A 21,870-nucleotide genomic window follows, 5' to 3' on the forward strand; every position below is an offset into this window, starting at 1 on the left:
TCGTAAAAAGCATGATGGTCTGGCCTGCAAAATCTCTTTAGATGTTGAAGATCCCAGTACTTAGCTTCAGACAAGGGTCCTGGTGCACTGTACTTCAACTTGGGAAGCCTGAATTCTCCTGGTGGTAAAGTCAATCGTCTCTCCCTTGGAAGTGTTGTGATTGAACGTTCCCAGGAACCATTATATGTGTATCGATAATAGAGCAGACGGGGATGTTCTGTGACTATCAACAGTTCTTTTATAGGTCTGGACTTGAAAGGGCTTTTCTTCACATATTCTCCATCCAGAGTGTCAGTCCAAGAACAAAACAGTATCTGAACCTCCCACGAAATTACTTCAAATGGAGTTGGTTTTGTCCTTGAATTAGCAATGACATCATTCCACTCTTCAAGTAACTTTTCATGTGCCCGCTGATTCACTAACCCCATATTTTGGTCACATTCTAAATATGAATGGTCACCAATGGGAAAGGTCATCCTAACGAAGTTCAAGCGCTTCACTTCATGAACAACACAATGCGGAGTGCGAAAAAGAGTAAAGTTCTTATTTTAGCCTGCTGCCGAGTCAAAATATATGGAGATCTTGTAAATCAGTGTCCAAGTAATCAAAAATGAAATGAAAAGTAAGTGCTGATACTTCATCTAAACCTTTATGACCACATATCTCTGTAAGTGTAAAACGCTGATTTCTGTTATGACAAGATGTGTACAGTAAACAAAAAAATGAAAGTTAGTGACGGTAATAAACGTCAATAGTACCGTTCGGAGTGCTCAAATTTTTCTGAAATTGAAAACAATAGCCTCCTTTCGAATATACTTTTGTGCTGTGTACCTTGCTGCTTTCTTACGTCTGTAAAATGTTTCTCTCTCTTGACATGCAAAACATGTGTTTCTAGCTCTTTCAGTTTATCCTTATATCTTGGGACAGTATCTGCATTATCAGGTAATTTTATATCATCCTTGAGTTTCAGAGAGTTTGCTGTGTACTCGTCGCAAAAGCTGCAAGTGTCACAGCGAGGGTATCCAAACCTGATGTTAAATTTTGATTTGAAAATGGTACGGTATGACTCATAGCTTAAAGGATAGTCTGGGTAGGTTTCAAGGTACATATTGTACATTTTCTTAATGTTAAGTTCAGCAGGAAGAAGAATTCGGCAAGACTTGTCTAGGTTGTAGTGGGAGTTCCTGTCTTCAAACGACCAAATATGTTCACACACACGGTTCACTACTTCATCAAATAAAGCACAAGGTCTGTTGCCATGTTTTATCCGACTATCATTATGAACATTTCCTTCGATAATTTTTCTCTGAATGGTTTGCATCTGTTTAGCCGAAATACCTTGAATTGACAAGAAGGCTTTGTAGCAGATAGGAATTTCACGAAGTACTTCCTCTCTAACTATCCTAGATTTATAACTGTAGGTACAGTAGTGAAGTCTCATCTTCTGGCCTGCATGGTCCGTCTCTTTGAATCTGATGGCATGAAATAAGTGAGGTGAAATATGCTGACTGTTCATCATAAGAGGAAAGAGAATTAAGTTTTTTGAGGATTTCTAATCTTTCCTTTCGTGAAATAATTTCAAAAGACTTCAACCGTGTACACCAACAGTCTGGTCCCAATCCATAAGTACTTAACGGAAGTTTCTTACATCTTCCATGCGTCCATACTTAATTCTTTTCTTGGCTGAAGTAACAGGCTTTTGCATCTTGCAATTCACCAATATCACCTACACATTCATCTTCCATTCTGTAGCAATAAATTAAGAGTGCAAACAGCAATTAACATAACATAATCACCCACCAACAGTACACAACACACTAAAAACAATACATTGATTATTGGCTGTGAATAATGCAACAAGCTGGCCAACTCCAGAAAGACCTATTGGACATTCATCTTTTTTCCACTGTTTCACCGGGACTTTCATCCACATTCCCCTGCATGCCCATTTTTAAAATGTCCATAGCACGGACCTGCCATCTTTCTTTGCCAGTTGAACAGTACGAATAGATTCTACATGCAATTCTGTGCTGTACAGCGGCACCATCTCAATTTTCGTTATTTGTGGACATTCACCCTTCTTCCCCTCGACGCTTCATGTTATAACCTTAAAAGGCCGAACATTCAAGGAACACCAACTTCGTGAACAAAGAACAACATGTGGTCAAAGAATATAGGTTAAATCACAAGGGAATGGAGCAGAACAAAGAATTTGCAGAGCAGAGCCTGTCGACACCCAAGATTCACAAGGAAGAACTGTTATCCCGGCTTTAAATTCAATTCCAATAACGACACAAACATCACAGGTTAAAATTACCAATCATATCAAAGAATGAGTGATCGACTATCGTGGACTTGCCTTCGACCAAGACAGAGCATGCTTCGACCCACACAAACAATCGACTGTACAGAAGAGAAGCGATTATAGAATATTAACGTTTCAAATTTTTGTCCGGGAAGTCGCAAAACGACACCATCCATCCATAAAATCGTAAAATGCTGCAATTTCCGTAAATGTTATAGATAAACCATGAAAGTTGGCAGGTATGTTAACCCATTCAAGTACCATTTGCTGGAATAAGTTTGCGAGTACCATTTTTTGAATGCAATGCCTGCAGCTATATACAATGAATTGGAACACATATTTACAACAAATTAAGAACAGAAGTGTTGTATATTCTCAGGTTTACTTTAAGAAGTCGTTCACTGTAAGGAATACCATAAAACAGTCCTCCACACATAGGGCCACCAGCATTCTCCCCAGAAATTTTCGTCAACTGGATGGCAAGAATGAGTAGCCGGGCAGGGAATACTACGTAAAAAAGAGTGAATATGAAAAAATTAATTTAGTCCCTTCAGGGCATTAATAATATTAATGCCAAAGTGAACTATTTAGTGTTGTAACAAACAAGAGAGTACGGAGTATTTTGAATGACTGGTTTTCTACTGCTTGTTTTGCTTCCTACTCAATTGATGCGGACTGCCATACGGGTTAATGAAGTCGGGCGGAATCGTATGCTCGCATGCGACTCCACGGTAATACAGACACCGCACGCACATGACACTGTGATAATCAAGCTAAATGTTGAAACTTCGATGAAACCGAGGCAAATATGCTTAAAATAATGAAGATTTATAATATAATTGAACGGTTTTACAGTATTTACATTTAAATTTGGAACACCTAATGACTGAAACATGTATTAATATTATGTAACCAGTACCTATCTAGGTTATGTTAGTTGGGCAGTCTGTAAAAACAGCATGGCGGTGCGCCCATTAAAAAGGTCCCAGGGAGAACACTGGCCTCCTTGCACTTATGGCATTTAAAAGAAAATTATTCTGCATCCCACACGCAGAGCGTGATGGAATGTTCTTCATTGAGGTAGAAGGTATTTTTGGTGGAAAATATCCCCACCAACGCCTTCCCTAAGTCTTAGTGGGGTTTCCCCTGACATCCTCGGCAGCAGATTCTAAAAATCAATTAGCGTAAGCATTGGAATATATTCACAACTTCTCATTTGCTAGGAGTTTCTCCTGTCTTGAATAAAGCATCAATTTCACCACGAACACTGCAAGTATTATGCTGTGGAGGATCACTTATTTTCGAATGAAATACAGCTGGTGATACGGTGTCGGCAATGGTGTTCTTGCAGGTAAAACAATTTTGTTCATCGTCACTGACAAATTTATCACTGTTACTTGAACTACTGTCATTTCCAACCCAATCTTCATCATCTATCTCTAGCTCTATGCCACTTTCTTCTAAAAAAAATTTCCTTTGTTACTGTCACCTTTTTTCTTATTCAACTTGACATCTACAACAGTCGTTTCTATGTTTTTCCTGTTATTTTCCAATCTCCATGGAGCTATGGATATTCATCTATAAATAACAACACTAAAGGATATTCCTTCGCATATAACAGCCTAGTGTTACATCTATATAGCAGCAATTAGATGGATGTGCAAATGTCTACACGCAGATATGTTCCATTAAACATATTTCAAAGGTTCTCACAATAGTTAAGTAAGAAAGTGAACAGGGAAAAACAAGGAACTACTTCACAACATACTATGGGCACATCAGCTTTAATAGGCGCCAAGTTTTCCAAGAACTCTACCAGGTCATTATATTTCTAAAGACTTAACACATTTTCCTAGATGTGAACACGACAACTTAACCCTTTAATTAGGGGAATATTATATTTAATGAACAACATATTGTAAGAAACATTAAAGGGTCACACAGTGTTAAATAATTTATTGTCAAATATTCAATGTTTTAATGGCAAAATGAATAAATTTTAAATCTTTAAGATTTTTAGATGTTAGGGCTTTGTTGTATGTGTTGTTTTAAGTTTTGAAGTATGTACAAGTCAGCTGAAAATGATCTTAAATAGGGACCAAAACTAGTACTTTAAGAATAAAACAGGCTATTTAAGACAAACTGTTGGTGTTGATTAGGTGGAACATCCTATAACAACTTTCATCGATAAGATGATCATCACGGAACATGAAGATTACGATATTCCACTTGCTTGCAAATATTCGAAGGAAATCTAAAGGTTACACATTACGTCATCTATGGAAAAACTCTTGTATTAATACGAAGTTAATAAACAAGAGACAGCAGTCAAAACAGCATTCATGGACACTTGCAGTCCCAGAACGGACCTCTCCGTCTTAGTATGAAAAGACAACGGCATAACTCAGACGGAGAGATCCATCTTTATACAGGATTGGGTTAACAGAGCGTTTCCTCTGTAACACAAAACTAGAATTTGTGGTACTATAAGGGAAAATCGTGAGTTGCAAGAATCAGTGAAATCTCGTTCTAAGGAACTACAAAGAGGGGAGACTGCCTTTGTGATAAGAGGGGTGGTTGCATTTGTAGTTTGGAAGGAAAAAAGTAATGTTAGGATATCTAGTATACATGAATGCAATGTACAGGCAAACAGGGCAGAAAAACTGGGCAGGTTAAGAAACCTAAACATTTTATTCAGTATTAAAAAACATAGGATTAATGTTGACTGAGCATATGAGTACTTATGCAGGTAGACCTCGTTATACGCGATAGTTACGTTCGACGGAATTGCCGCGTTCACCAAATTCGCATAATTCGAGTCATTTTATATGTAAAATACAGGGTTAGGTTACCGTTTACTCACATTATGAAGTTAAAAATAGCAGAGATTCTTAGCATTTTTCAAAAAAAAAAAAAGTTTCTGAAACTCATTTTAATGCCAACTTTATACACTTTAAAATTTAACACAAACTCACAATAATAAACTAAACTCTGCATACAAGCTCTAGGCTTAAGCTTGAATAGCAGCTCCAGAGAGAGGCATGTGTTGTTGGCTGTGATGCTCAATCCAACCCATTCTTTCCATCGCTTCCGAGCGAGATTTGGTCACTCAAGTCACACGTAAGTTATTAGAAGGTCGAGCAGTTTTTCGAATTGATACCGCATTGTCACGAATAGTTCTCATAGTGGATTTACTAGAGCACGCTGAATATCAGCAATACGCTCACCTTTCTCATAGCGATCCAAAACTTCTTTGTTTCTAACAAATACGAATTTGGTACACGCTTCTTTGATTCGACAGGCACGCTTTCTTTCGTTTTACCAGCGTTTTAAATATGAAAACATTACTCTTCTGCGTTAAAGACAATCAAGTGGAGCAAGAAAGTAGTTTTCTGCAAGTTTACCTTCGCTGGACAGTCTGGTTTCACTTATCAATGTTCATTCCTCCAAGCTTGTGAGCGACAAGCGCTGTTCTTCTCCCAGGTCTGTTACTGTCCTTCAAATCAGGTAACATTCAAAGAGTGTGACTACCGATGTTTAGCCCACATTCTCTAGGGCGTTCCCCATTCAGGGTAGGCAGGGATGATCCTAAATAGGCCTGCCCAAACAGATGCAGGACCGAATTCCTGAGTAGTCATGGGGTCTCAGAAAGATGACCATCACACATCTGCTGCCAACGTGCAGGTCCGAAATAGAGGCTTCCAGTTTCACACGAAAACCTGCCTCCACCATCCTTATCCCATCGCCGTTGGACTTGAGTTGAAGGGAGTAACAGCAAGAAAAAGTGCCACAAGCAGGATTAAGGTGGATCGCAGCTTGCAAGGAAATGACCCATACAATATGATCTCGAAATTATCCACTGCGGCAGAAATGAAGCAGGTTCTAGTACTACGACTGCAACAGACTGCCGAAGACTCGAAATACCACAGAGTAGCGCCTTCACAGCCAGTCCGTCTGGTATGACCTCACCCGCCTCCACGACCGATGAGAACCCCAAAAAGGAGGTTCCTCCACTGCGATTTATGTTACCGATGGCTATCCGGGAGTTATCAAACGGAAAGATCCCTTCATGCGAAGGCCTTATGTGATACTTTACCTGTAGGTCGTAAGTAGAAATGGTCCTTAGACACTGTCTAAAGGCAGGTGATGTTTAAATACTGCCAAGGTCACTGTTTAACCTCAAATTTTAGGAGTGATTCGCAATCAGAGGTCATGTACCATGAAACAAATTGTATTACCCCATTGAGACGATTCCGGGAAGAACTGATTATTTTAATCACGTTGGTTCAATCTTGTCCATATAAACTTATATTCAATTTCTATGAAACATTTTTCCGCCTTGATAATACATTGCATTATATTGTAATTATCTACCGTACATGTTTCGAGAGCAACTACTCTCTTCTTCAGCAGTGCCAAAACATTAAATTAAATCCTTGGTCTTGATAAGTTTGTACAATAGTAATCAACAAAACAAATTATACAGAAATCATGAAATCGTTAAAATATTTCTTTGTGCCCAAACTGTTCACTTACACTTACTATGTCATTTAGTAAAAACTAAAAATAGGATAATTTTCAAAACATAAATTTAAATTAACCGCTGAATGAAGAAAATGTGATGTACAAATTAGCGTACAATCACATAAGGAAGGAGAGAAAGAGCGCGAAAGAAATAGTTTCGGTCGTTGACATGCTCCCCCTCATCTCCTCTACATTATGTAACCGGCAGCAGAGCAACAAGTAACAGCTCGCCTCGTAAGGTCATTGGCAGCAAGCAGAGGAGCAAGGACATGCTTGTATGGTCCAGACAAGTGTACTGTTTTAATTTTGACAAATTTAGTACCAGCTGAGACTGAAGTAAAATAAAAATTCTCCAGTCACCTTTTTTCGTAAGAAATGTCTCGAAAGTTGGTTTGTTGGTTGTTTATTTTAAAGGAACTTGATTGTTCAAAATGGAGAAATTCCGATTTATATGAAAGGTCTCTGAAATATAGCAGTAAGTTAATCGACTTTTTCTGGGTGTAATTAAGGATTTAAGGAAAGGAGAAATTTCAAGAACAGAGCAGAAATTATTTTAAATTTTAGCATTTAGTGACTAGATAAGTTTTTTCCATTTAATCAATATTGAAAATTATTCTATTTTTAGTGTTTACTAAATGACATAGTAAAGTGTAAGTAAACTGTTTAGACACAAAGAAATATTTTAAACCGATTTCAAGATTTATGTATAATTTGTTTGTTGACGACTGTATTGTACAAATGTATCAAGTCCAAGGATTTAATTTGATGTTTTAGCACCTCTGAAAAGAGAGTAGTAGCTCGCGAAACATGTATGGTAGATAATTATAATAAAATGTAAAGTATTGACAAGGCAGAAAAGTGTTTCATAGAAACTGAAATTCCAGGAAAAATGTTAGCCAAATGGCCTGCTGAACGTCGTCTTCTGCAAAATTACAGTGATTATTTTGAAATGTACTGGGAGATACAGTTCAAAATACAATTTCACTTTTCAAAAGGGGCTTGTCTCTTAGCCTGACACAAGGGGTAGTTCAGAAATGTCAACCTGACTACTGTCCATGGCCACAAATGTATTTTATTCTTCTTGGAACAATTTCCCTGTAATAATACGTCATATCGACTACATCCATATCAGAATAACTTGTCCCAATCTTCAGAGTGCAGTCACATACATCAACCAGGAATGATTCTATTATATTTACTGCCAAGTAAATACACATAATAGTGCCAATACAAAGTAGGCTGTGTGGGTGTGGGCTCATTTTTAGATTCTCGTTGCGCTAAATCAGATAACCTATCAGTAACAAGATAGGAAACAGAAGGAAAGGCCGTGGCCTTAATAACAGTCCCAGTATTCGCGTGGTGTAAAAATGAGGAAACTATGGAAATCATGTGGTCTGTACAACTAATTCAGTTGCGTAGTAGAATAATTTCTTTTTTTCACTGATGCCGTTTAGATTAAGCTCGCTGTAACAGTCGCTTAAGAACTCGTAGACTCACCAGTAAAATTTGAGGAAGACAATCGTATTCGTCAGCAAGTGATAGCCAATCACTGTAACAACACTATAATCAAAGCTCACTTCCTCATACGGTGGCGTGCCGCTTTATATTCGATAATACCTTATTTCGTTCCTCATGTTTAACCATATTTGTGTAATGTACGAGATGACAACTGACTAATGTTTGGTGTGCGCACCGACGAACCGATACTGAAACTCAGACATCTAGTTAAACGCTGATCGAACACTTTATTCAATGGAACATCATGTGTAACTTAAGACATTGTACAGGTAGACAAGGTCTAAGGTTTAAAACTAGCCACTGTTTCTGCAATCGGCCCATGAAGTTCACATAGAATGACTATATTAAAACTGAAGATCATTAAACATTTCCATTGTCTTCTTATGCTCGCCTGTTAAGAAAACGTAATGTGTGTAATATCCACCATCACCAGAAAATCCTATTTATAACAAGGAGAGTAAAACTGGTACTGAAAATGGCACTGATAGAAGAAACATTATAAAAAGATAATGTCTTGAACACAACAGGAAAAGAAAAAAAGTAAACAAAATTATAAATTCAAGACAATATATAGAAGTGCTAAGCTGTAAGTTAAAGATTCATCACACTGATATATTTTTATACTCACCATAATTTTGGATATGATAGAGAATACCAGCGAACAAATGGAACGAAGGAATGATCAAAGGAATATGGCAAATAATAAAAAACCAAAAGAGACCAAAACTTCCAAAGCCAATGCCCAAATAAATTCATGCATGTACCAACCCTTCATTTCACGTTCATCCAGCACACCCAGTCCCACCAACACCCTTATGAAAATCAAAAAGAAAAAACTAAACCAAACTCACCCATAAGGTGCTGCAGGTGGATAGGAATTGGGCTGAGTCTCATACCCGCCTCTGTGTGGTGGGGCACAAACAAGAGAGAGCGTTATTGTAGCAAGACACTCACAACACTCTTCCACACTCCTACCCCATCAGGACTTTTAAGAGAGCTGATTGCAGTGACCCTGATAAATCCACTCTCTCCAAACAGAGAATTATAATAACCTATACCCTAATAGCATGAATACAAGTAAAGAATGCTTCTGATTCAGAAGAAATAAACTCAGGAGGATGAAGTCAGGGTGCAGAGGAAGAGTGGGAGGTAAAAGGCAGATTAAAAGCAACTTATTAAGACACATCACACTTTTATGTACAGTAAAACCTCTCTATAACGGACACTATCGGGAATGAAAAAATGTCCATTATGAAGGGGTGACCGCCTAAGAGAGGTTATGAAACTGGTACCATTAAACATAAGTTGGAACACAATAACCCATGTATTGTATGTGTTAGCAATTCTGGCAAATGTATCTTTAATTGTATACTGTATACAGCATTGTACAATATACTGCACTGTACTCGCATAAGAAAGTTGTAGATGGGCTGCTGTAGCTGCGATGTACTGTATTAAAGAGACAAAACCACTTCTATGGAAACCACTATTGAGCACACTGTACACTATTACCGTTCAACATGTTAAAATTAAGAAGAACATACAAGTTTTTGAAACTTTAAATCAATATGTAGATGTAGCAATCTCTAGCACAGTACAGTAAAACATTAGCACTTGAAAAAATCCTTTATGTTAGTTTGTTTTGTCCATTTCGGTTTAGCAATGATATTTTCACTATGTGCAATTAAATCCTGGGTCATATTACACCCTTTTCATCATTTGGTTTATAATAGAATTCTTTCAGTCGCTTAACAAAGCCCAGAGCCTCAGTGTACGAGGTTACTGGCAGGACATTAGTTTTCATATTTTCTTCAAAGTCGCCATTAGCACTACCTTTACTCCCGCTTTCGTCAGAATCTTCATTTTTGTCCCTCTTCCCTTGGATTGACTGAAGAATCGTTTTCGTGTCTCCACTCTCACACTCTGTTGGAATATCTGAATCAATTTCGATATAGGTGTTCACTTGTACACTGTAACCTGCTGCATTAATCAACTGTTGAGTTCATTCCATGCTGTCCGGAAGGGCATCCGATTCTATTTCGGGATGTCCATCACTAGTGGGAAACCCAGCTTTCAGAAAGCAGTTACGAATTTTTGAGGCTGTAACGTTTTTCCATGCATTGGTTATCCATGAAACTGCTTGGAGAACATTCAGTCCCTTTGTCAGTGTTTGAAGGGTTACTTCATTCCCGTTAAATTCTGATACTATGTGCTTCATCACTAACTGTCTGTACATAATATTGAAGTTCTGGATTACTCCATGGTCAAGCGGTTGAGAAACTAATGTTACATTTGGTGGGAAAAAGGCGATCTTCACATTTCGCAACTTAATTGTATCCGGATGCAATGCTGCATAATCGAGGAATAACAACACTCTAGCTCCTGGCGTATCATTTTTCTGTCCAATCGTCCTAGCCAATCTGTCATTATTTCTCTGGTCATCCATGCTTTCCTACTTGCTTTCCTTGCAATGCCAAACTTCGTAACTTCCATATTCTTAAAACACCTTGGTTTTGCAGCTTTTCCTATCACAAGGGGCTTCTCCCGTTCTCCACCCATACTTGCACATAACAAGACCGTAAGACGTTCTTTCGCAACTTTTCCACAAGTACAATAATTTCCTTTGAAACAAAAGTTTTCTTGGGTAAAGCACAGAAAAATAATCCAGTTTCATCGGCATTCAAAATATTTTCCGCATCATACCCGTATGTGATTGAAGGTATTTTTCTTACCAGTTTTCAACAATCTCCATATTAACACTGGATGATTCTCCGCAAATCACTCTCAAGCTGCTTCATGTCGCTTTCTGAATCTTTCTAGCCAGCCACTCGAGGCTTTGAAATCCACAATACCTAATTTTGTCGCGAATTCTAACACTTATCATTGGTCCCGACACAGGGACATTGACTTCTTATTTTAACGAACCACTCTAGCATTGCCTTATCAATGAGAGCTGCACTACCACTTTGAAACAGTTTAATGCGCTGTTCGTTGCCATTTAAATGCCATTCTTTAGTTCCTCTTCCTTTTTCGCAACTTCAGCTGCCTGTGTCTTTCCAATCTGACTTCGGACAGTTTACGCACACCACACTTCTCACGTACATGATAGTCTATAATGCCTACCTTTTCTTTTAGTCATGTTTACACCAACTTGCTAATGTAAAACCGAACACCTCAAAAGCCCACAAGTAAATGAAAACCTGACAATGAAGATACGAATTCCAGCGCTGTCGAGAATGTCAGATCACACAACTTTCGGAAGTGATAGCGTAGCTTAGTGTTGCCTTCCAAGAATGTGTACAGCCTGGACCAAAAGTTATGGTGTCTGCGATTCTTGGAAGTACCACCTGTGCAAAAAGTAAGCGAATAATCCGTTACAAGAGGTTTAATTGGAGTTTCTCGTGGCTATGGTGTGTCCACATCCGTAATAAAGGGTGTCCGTATAAGAGGAGTAAATTACTCATACACAACATGGTATTTAATTACGGACCTAGAAAATCGTCCGCGGGTTAGAGGTGTCCGTTAAGGCAGGTTTTACTGTACATGCATAACACCCATATGAAATTGGTCTCTTCAGCTGCAGTCCCCTTACGTGTAGCACATTACTTATATTTGTGTTCTATCCCTACACTTATCTTGAATTTATCATCACATCTTAAGCATCAATTACACTCGCTGACAAATTCTCTCCATGTAACTACACAGTCTATACTCCGCACTGCTTTACTTTTAAACCGCCGCTTTGGCCGATTTTGGACCTATCTGGTGGTTATGCGCTAAAACATAGACATCCAACCCACTTATATCGGCAGAGTGCAATCTCAAAACCTAGTTGCCAACTCTACGTCTTTTCACAAGAGTTTAATCCTGATATAAACATGATATGTCCATGCCTCCGCCAACGAAAGAGTTGTGATTTGCTGAGCGTGTAGTACCGACCTCCACCCTGACGTCTTGAGTTCGGACGTACAGGGCTGCGCATCGCATAAGACAACAGTGCGAAGATCTCAACTTCTGAATAAATGCGTAAACCTGGATTCTGTTCACTTAGTTTATTGAACACATTCACAATGCACGGCCTACGGTCACTTTTGAGCGGTTTTCCACTTTTGTGCTTCACTACACGCGATGGTACTACCTCTTGCTTCATTTATCTCACTATGAATACTGACACTGACTGCTGCTGTAAGACGCAACACCTATCTCCACGCTGTACAGCTTGGGTCTTTCTCCCACTACGAGAAGACTTCCTGTATTACACCACGCCTTGTGCCTTCGTTTCTCGTTATTTAGTCACTATTTTATTTTAAAAAAGCACACACACACTGAGGTATATACGACAACCCTATTTTAATTTGATTACGTACTCTTCCAAAATATCTAAATGTAATAAACTATAAATTAAATTAATGCAATGTACTACTTTTCTTCAAACTTGCATACAGTCGAGTGAGTGCGACAGTTGCTTCTCCAATCAACTATGCATATGTCCACACGCACAGGTAAGGTGTTCTGCCTATTTTTTTTACATCAGGATTAAACTCTCGTGAAAAGCGGTATAATATTTACATTCACCATGTACTTAACGTACCTCACCCAGTGGATATGGTATTTGGTACGGTTCGCGATCTTCTGCATTTTTCTTCAATAATTATGGTTTTTCCTATTAGTCTTTATCTCTCTATTACAGTACAGTATAGTAGCCTCCGTGGCTCAGGCGGCAGCCTCTCACTGCTAGGTTCAGTGGTTCAAATGCCCGGTCATTCCATGTGAGATTTGTGCTGGACAACGCAGAGGCGGGAAGGGTTTTTCTCCTGGTACTCCAGTTTTCCCTGTCACCTTTCATTCCAGCAACACTCTCCACTATCATTTCACTTCATCTGTCAGTCATTAATCATTGACCAAGAGGAGTGCAACAGGTCTCGGCAGCCGGCACAATTCTTATCCTCACCGCAAGATGGGGGCTTCATTCTCTCCATCCCTGACCCGGTTGTTGACCGGAAAACAGGTTGTAGGTTTTCATATAGTACAGTTTAGCGTAGTTTCCTGTTTAGCACAGCATAAATTAGTACAACATATGTTCAATAGTTCAATGTATAGAAATATAGATGTAATTTTATTTACGCCCGTGTACTGGTTAGTGCACTTCATTCGTGCGTATTTAGCGTGTCTCAGTGTAGTTCGGGAAAAACAACTGGCAAGAAAGTGACTCAGATCAGTGGAGTGTTCCCTTTGTAGGCCATAACCTCCTAGTGCCAGCCATCAGCGGTGAGTGAGTGTTATTTCTTCATTCCCTTTCATTCTTAATAATGTATTCTCTTTTTAGTGTCAGATGTTGTTAGTGTAGTTTTTGTGAATTTGTTTCCAATCCCGATTCAGTAGCTTTTCTGAGTGCGGTATCACATGTTACAAGGGCTGTTTACCGCGGTTGTTTTGTATCAGCTGTTCTCGCTGCAGTAGCACGCTGACAACAGAGGTAAGCGACGGTCATTTGTTTGACAAAACGTCAATTTAGTAGTAAAGTCGTGCGGAGTATAGTAAACTCAGTGCTTGCTACACTACTATAAGTGAAGTTGAAGGATGAGTCACTGTTCTAGTTGCACACTGACGGTCCTTATACCTGGATAGAATACCCATTCTGTGCAAATTCCAAGGTGTTTTTTTTTAGCATTTGCAAAATATTGCCGGAGGTAGTCTGTGCAGGAATTATTGCAGCTGCCCTTGTACTTCGAAAAGAGTTAGCAAAATGGAAATCTAGAACAGTGTGGGTAAAAGCATAGGTAAGACGACAAGGAAAATACACTGAATGAGCAAATGTCATGGGATAGCAGAGCACTGATGCGCAGGTGTGTTGTCTGCGCACCACATACCCCCTGTGCCAGCGGCAGTTCTATAGGAGACCTTGTGAGCAGTGGCTGTGCATGTGACAGGTGTAACATGGAACGTCGTCGTGAGCTGACACCGTTCGAACGGGGTATAGTGGTCGGTGCCCGACGGGTGGGGAGTGTGATTTCGGAAGTGGTGCGTGAATTCGGCTTCACACGATCAACCGTGTCCAGGGTGTATCGTGAATGGTTGAATTCGGGTGTCACCGTCCACAACAGGCGAATGACCAGGGGCCTATTCCACGAACGAACTTTGCAACTTTTCACTTTGCACTTTTCAGTTCAGATTTTGTTCCAGCATCACTTTTCAGATATAGCTTGCAAAGTGAAAAGTGAAAAGTGAAAAGTTAGAAATCTTTTCACCTTTCAAGCCTGTTTTGTTCCTCCACTGGTACAGAAATGCAAAGTACAAAGAAATGAAGTGAAAAGTTTTCATAAATCTTGCAAAGAGATGATTCCCTTTTCATATGTTAATTAACAAGTATGTACATTAGTTACTCGGCGTAGAATTTGGTTTAGTGATATAAACACGTTACGACGTGAGCTTTTGTTAGCATCAAGTGAGAACAGTGATGAAGAATCCAATAATAGAACGTACAAAGACAGGATTAATTTTCATAACCTCACTTCGACGTAATATCGCGAGTGATTTCGTATTATCCCAACAGAGGCTGACAATATTCTTGAAATGATCGGTCATTTATTGAAACATAAAGAAGTAAATTCCTTTCCGAAAAATAACAAATTCTTATGTTTACATTTTTTAGTAAATGGTGCCCAGCTGTACTGTGTAACAGCAATGCATGGGACATCAAAATCAATTATTTGCAGAACTGTTACCAAAGTCGTAGATGTTATAGTAAAAGTAATATTTCCTAACAGTACGTTGGCCTGATAATCCACTTAATATAGCGACGGGATTTCTAATGAAGGGTGAATGTCTTTCTGTGTGTATATGTGTTGACGGTACTCTCGTTAACATTGATGTGTGTCATCATTTGAGAGGTTATCTTTAAAGTTGTCAAAAAAGGATGTCACGTTTCTCCTTGACAACTTCCAGCACAGCCAGTTTCTTATAATAACCTTTCTTTCCCCATGATAAAAACTTTAACGGTACGACAATTATACCGCCAAGTTTGCCGCGAAAAGTAAAGCATTAAAATCATAGAGTATTACGCCTATACAGTTTGCTCATGGAATAAACTCGATCGGATCACTCATTCGCAAAGACTTTTCACTTTGCGAAGAAATTGAAAAGTACAGCCTAGTTCATGGTGGAACTGAAAGACTTTGCACTTTGCAAGAATTGAAAAGTGAAAAGTGCAAAGTTGAAAAGTTGCAAAGTTCGTTCGTGGAACAGGCCCCAGCCGTCCAGCCACCCTCGATGACCGTGACTGGCGACATCTGAGACGGATTGTCAATAGTGTCAGACGGGCTACCTTGCAACAAATCACAGCTCAATTCAACACAAGCCGTGCTAGACACGTCTCCCAGTGGACAATCCGTAGGAACATGCGTTCTATGGGGTATGGGAGCCAGCGCTGCACACGGGTGCCACTGTTAACGTCACTGGGCACGACGACGCGCATTTGTCGCCAGTCACCAGGGATGGACACAGGAACAATGGCGCAACGTGATATGGTCAGACGAATCACGATTTCAACTGCACCATGCCGACGGGAGGCACCGTGTATGGCGCAGACCACACGAAGCGATGGATCCGGCCTGCCTCGAAGGTGTGGTCCAGGGCGCTGGTGTGTCTGTTATGGTCTGGGGTGCATTTTCCTGGTATGGAATGGGCCCCTAGTTGTTCTGGAAGAGACTTTGAATGGTACGCGGTATGTTGAGCTGCTCGGAGATCATCTACACCCATTTTTGGCCTTCCAGTGCCCAGACGGTTCGGCAGTGTTTCAAGATAACGCGCCGCCACATCGCTCCCACGTCGCCCAGGAATGGTTCCAGGAACATGCAGAGGAGGTCCAACGACTGCCGTGGCCACCCAGGAGCCTCGATATGAACCCTATCGGGCATATCTGGAATGCCCTGGAAGGCAGGCTGCTTGCCATGGACCTGCACCCACGAACAGACCAGCATTGGCGGCCGCTCTGCAAAACGAATTGGTGTCAGCTGCGACAAGAGGACTACCAGGGACTTGTCGACTCACTTCCACGGCGTCCCACTGCAGTTCGCAGGGCCAGAGGAGGACCCACACGCTATTAGGTGACTATCCCATGACATTTACTAAGTCAGTGTATAGTGCATCCAATACTACACTAAAATAGTTGGCAGATGCCAGTTTGAAGCCTTATTGCAGACGATCGATGAAATGATGAACAAACAAGACACTAGAATAAGTATAGCTATCCCAAATGTTACTAAACTAGAAGTAACACTAGGGTATTTAGAAATTGGCAATTCATTTAAATGTCTAAATATCTCTCCGAGTACCTGAACGTACCATTTCATTACTCGTGCTCGAGGTCTGCCTGGTGAGTGGTCACGTTGACACGCTACAACATATTCTTTCATGCGCTACTTTCTGAGCAGTGAACAAGGAGAAACTTTGCCCAATGTAACTGAGGTATGTCGCAAAACTTTCTTTCCAGCCAATGAATACCTTCTAAGAGAACAAAAACCTTTTTGTCGACGTACAACATCCCAAGTTTCCCTTTGGCACAACATACCTTGCACACTACTACTAATGAAGACTAATATCTGAATAGATTGCATGCTGTGGTCAATACTTGAAAGCTCCATCAAAATCTGCTTCCTTTACAATTACTCTCGGAACGCATCCTTCAAGTGGATATTTCTAATCCAGAAAACATGCTAAACCACACACAAAATATGAGATACAGATGTTAAACCTTGTTGCTGGTGAGTATGGACCTTCATTTCAATGCAGTCCAATTTCAGCCTTGCTGGACATGCAAAAATTAAAGTGTTAGTATGCGAGGACAGTTGGTACACAATTGAATCTGAAAAGCTATGCTCTGCTATTGTTACTGATTAGGATGGTTAATGCCAACTTGGTGTCTTTGATACAGGCTAAAGACTGTAATATGGAGTACTACCAATCACATATGTAGGAAGATCTACCTATGGAGTATCTTTGCTGTATTTTTTGTGAACATGTTTCAGCTCACATGATCAGTAGGTAGTTACACCGGTCTTAAATGATTTTTTTCAAATTACTTACAGTTTTTAAGAAAATTAATTTTCTGTCTGTCTGCATTCTTTCTTACCAAACTAAACCCCATCGGGCAACAGCCTCAAAGGGCCTAGGCCTACCAAGCGACCGCTGCTCAGCCGGAAGGCCTGCAAATTACAGGGTGGTGTGTGGTCAGCATGATGAATTCTCACGGCCATTATTCTTCGTTTTCTAGACGGAGATTTCTTGATATGTGTGAAAGTTTTTAGAACACAGTCGGGAACGCGAGGTAGCCTGGCTAAGACAGTGAAAGAGTTAACTTTATCATTGACGAGATTTCTCCACACACAGCGGTTTTCAACTTTTCTTAATACAATCTGAATCTAACAATCTACCTCCTGTTCTTCCACATGGTCTACTGCCTCCAACATTGCCTTGCAAAAGGGTCTTTTTCAAATTCTGTCCTTTTCTTCTGAAAAAGTGGCAAGGAACTGGAGGAATCTTGCTTACACAGGAAGACAGACTTCTTGCTGCTTACTTCACTTATAATGGAAGTATCTATTATTCTTTCAGTCCAGGACATATGTAGGATTGTTTGCCACCACCTCTCAAAAGGCATAGATTCCAATTTTCTCTCATGGCTTTCATGGTCTAGGTCTCAGTCATACAAAAAGACGAGAATACTACTGATTCAACCAAGCGCATCTTCGTAAGCTTCTGATATTTCCCAGCTCTGCCAAATCTTAGAGAGTTTAACCATTGCAGCTTGATCTAAATAAATAAGTCGTCTCTCTTCTTTCAGTTTCCAATGTCATTGATAACCGAGGATCTGAAAATATATATGAATTGCCTTCATACTTGTGCCGAGAAGCCTTCTAGTAACCCACAATCTTAAACCCCTGGACTGGGCAAGTTGGCCATGTGGGTAGGGCCACACAGCTGTGAGCTTGCATCTGGGAGATAGAGTGTTCAATAACTGCTGTCAGCAACCTTGAAGATAATTTTCTTTGGTTTCTCATTTCACACCAGGTAAATGCTGGGGTGTGCCTTAATAAAGGCTACCGCCGCTTCCTTCCCACTCCTAGGTTTTCCCTATCCCATCGTCGGCATAAGAGCTATCTAATCGATGCGAAGTAAAGAAAATTCTTTTAAAATACCTGGAGACTAGTAAATTACCATTAGTTTGGACATTTTCATATTTATCTCCAGACCACATTAAAGACTAATGTTCTTCGCTTTTGTAATCAGGTAAGTTCCTTTTCACATCCAGCGATGAGGGCAATCATCTGCAAAGCGCAGGTTGGTAATTTTTCTGCCATTTCAGAGTCAGCGAGCTCTTTTGATGACACACACCGCATAGACAATATGGAGTTGAGGTGTTAACATACAACCTTCCTCCTAATTACTATAACTTCGAACAAACTGTAATACTTCCTGGCCTCCTTGGATTGTGAACTTCTTGTAATACGGACTCACCTTCACACTTTTGTCTAATCTCACGGTCCAGAGGTTCAGCAATGGAGACTTAATCTTCATTGCCCAGTGGCCTTCTGCTAGCCCCAATATTAAACCCTTGGACTTCAAACCGTGTTTGGTGCTATAAGGAATGGTCTACATCAAGACACCCTTCTCTTGAAAGTTGGAAGCACTTCTTGGCGGCGGCAGTGGCGAGTTTCCTAAATTATACCATAATTCTGTGATAGATGACTAGCCAATGGAACTCCCAAGCCTGTGTGCATGCTAATCATGGACATTTTGAAGACTGACTAGTGCAAACTGTGAGTACTGAATATGTGTCTTACATATTAAAAGGAAATTGAAAAATCTCAAACCAACCCAAAGTTATTCAGTCACCAAGACAGACTGACCAAATGAGCCTACCGATTAATTAAAATCTAATAAGTGTGACACTTCCACTTCTGGTTGGAACTCTGTTTGCACGTATTAGCTCTAGAATTAACAGTTATCCACGTAAAGTAATACAATATTTCACTTATACCGCAGTGGATCAGTGGACTGATTCTTACCAGTGTAACAGTATGACCATCTCACCACACTGAAGGGGTCTTGTGTAGTGCCTTATAACAAGGTATGTGATCTATGGCACGAGTGATGATTAAGAGGTATAGGGAGAAGAGGACGACCATTCACATATCTGGTATTCAACTTTGATCTCGTGGCCTACCAGAGGTCTATGTCAGGTCAGTGCAATTCCTCTACAGCAACACAACCAGTTCCGTCTGCTGAATCGCACGATATTCGAGTGGGTATTTGCCAAGCGTCTGATTTGTCTCCGCTCCTGTTATTTGTCCGGGAACCATGGTACATCTGCAGATGCCACATCCTTCCATATGCTGATGGTGTCATGCTGGCACATGAAGCTAGAGAGTGCTTGGAGCACTTGGTCGACCAGTACAAAACATGACACTAATTGCACCTCAACTAAGACCACATACCTTAAAAGTTGTAACCCAAACTTGTGGAACCCTACTCCACTATAAAAGGCTGTTAATTTCTGGTAATTTGGTTCCCACCAAATTATAGATGGTGAAGCTTTATCAGAACTAGAGCAAGGTAAATGCTGACCGAATGAAGTGGCATCGGGTAACAGGTGTTCTATGTGACTATAAAATCCCATTTAAGCCTTAAGTATAAAATTTACTGTACAGTTATCTGCCCTGAGACTTTGTATGGACCCAAATGCTGGCCAGTTACAAAGACACATGAACAGGTGATGTGGAAGCTACGATGGTCACTACGCCTTATACGGCTAGACCACATTAAAAATGAAGATGACTGAAACACCTAAGGAATTGTTCTGATTTCACCCAAAATGAGGGAAGCCATGTGGCCAGAGTAAATGGAGACTACGTGTAGTTGGAAAGGTCACCGAGCCAAGCTGAACGTCCTTAGGAAGACCGAAAAAATTAACTATGGAAAGTCCACAAGAGGATTATAACCAGTGTAGGTATCCCTCAGGCTGATGCAGCGTATCAAGTGAAATGGAGGGAGAGGTGCAATACAGCACGCTCCAGAACATAAATGTAAATAGTGACAGGAAGAATTAGAACGGATCAGCGGCAGAGTGTTGGCATTCGGATTCAAAGATCACAGGTTCAAATCCATCACGAAGTAGTCATATATTTGAAAGGCAAAAAAAATTTAGGAAACATCATGTCATATGATATGTAAAATATCTCAGGAGACACGTTTGCATACCTGCCAACTTTCGAAAAGAGAAATCCGGAAGATCCTTAAGTGGAAAATTAACAACGCGCATGCGTAACAGTCTAGAGACATAAAGAAAATCGACAGCAAGGGGGGGGAGGGGGATTATAAACAACTATAATACAAGTCAAATACAGTAGAAACTCGATTCATCGTTCCCGATTCTGTCGTTTACCCATATTTATCGAATTTATTCGGTCCAAAAAATGTTCCATATAAACCAATGTTAAATTTCCCCGCACCCATCGAACTATTGTTTTACCGCATCGATCGTCGAAAAATTATTTGATATACAATAATAAAGTTTTATTATGAATCCACCTGTTCAATACATTATAATGTTGTTACATTTAAATTAACTTCATTAGTTACAAAGTTATATATGGGACATGTTTCGCTCCCTTATAGAGCATCATCAGCCAAATCTGAATCTCAAATAATTGTTATTTACGTAAATAAAGACTTAAGAACTATTAGAACATTTTTGACAAACTTAAAACTTATTCTATTAGAAAATCATAAAATATAAAATCTTTGTATACATGTATACATTATATTTTATTATATATTTATTTATTTATTTATATTTATTATTATTGAGTCGAGGATTTTAACTTTCCTTGGTTAATTCCAACGGTTCGGGGCTGTCTGTCTGCCCAATTAGACATTAGAATTCATCTTAGGTAGGGCCGCATTTTAATATGCGCATAGATCACCTATCACGAGACAACTCGAAAGACATGCACCCGACTCCGGAGGCCACGCGCCATTATTGTTGTTCTTATAATAATAATAATAATAATCTATATATATAAAATAAGAGTTTTGTCTGTACATTGCTCACAGTTTGAAAAATACGGTATATCTGTATCGGTCATGTTCACAGTAACAAGGAAATGCACTTTTTCCGTAATTTCTGTCTGTATGTATGTACACGCATCACGAGAAAACGGCTGAAGAGAATTTAATGAAAGTCTGTATGTAAAGTCGGGGAAAGAGCCACTATAATCTAGGCTATAAATCATTTTATTCACGCTGAGTAAAATGGTAGATTAGGGGTAGGCCTAAAAGTTAATTCTCAAATATTTATGTTATTATGTTATTAGTGGCATACTGTCCGACTCGTTGGCCGAATGGTCAGCGTACTGGCCTTCGGTTCAGAGGGTCCCGGGTTCGATTCCCGGTCGGGTCGGGGATTTTAACCTTAATTGGTTAATTCCAATGGTCCGGGGGCTGGGTGTTTGTGCTGTCCCCAACAT

The 21,870-nt window shown here is 39.8% G+C and overlaps 1 protein-coding gene across 7 annotated transcripts in view; it reads right to left on the reverse strand.

The window, feature by feature from the left end:
- Window positions 1-21,870, reverse strand: part of LOC136885199 (uncharacterized) — a 117,029-nt gene that overhangs the window by 40,846 nt on the left and 54,313 nt on the right. For 6 of the 7 annotated variants that reach the window (XM_067157618.2, XM_067157620.2, XM_067157619.2 and 3 more), the window contains exon 6: window positions 9,199-9,249. The exons of the other annotated variant lie outside the window; for it this stretch is intronic. In XM_067157618.2, the coding sequence (XP_067013719.1) occupies window positions 9,199-9,249 (51 nt within the window). The remainder of the gene's footprint in view (window positions 1-9,198; window positions 9,250-21,870) is intronic. 7 annotated transcript variants of the gene reach the window in all.

Source organism: Anabrus simplex, chromosome 14, assembly GCF_040414725.1.
Source record: "Anabrus simplex isolate iqAnaSimp1 chromosome 14, ASM4041472v1, whole genome shotgun sequence".
In the NCBI taxonomy this organism is placed as follows: domain Eukaryota; kingdom Metazoa; phylum Arthropoda; class Insecta; order Orthoptera; family Tettigoniidae; genus Anabrus; species Anabrus simplex.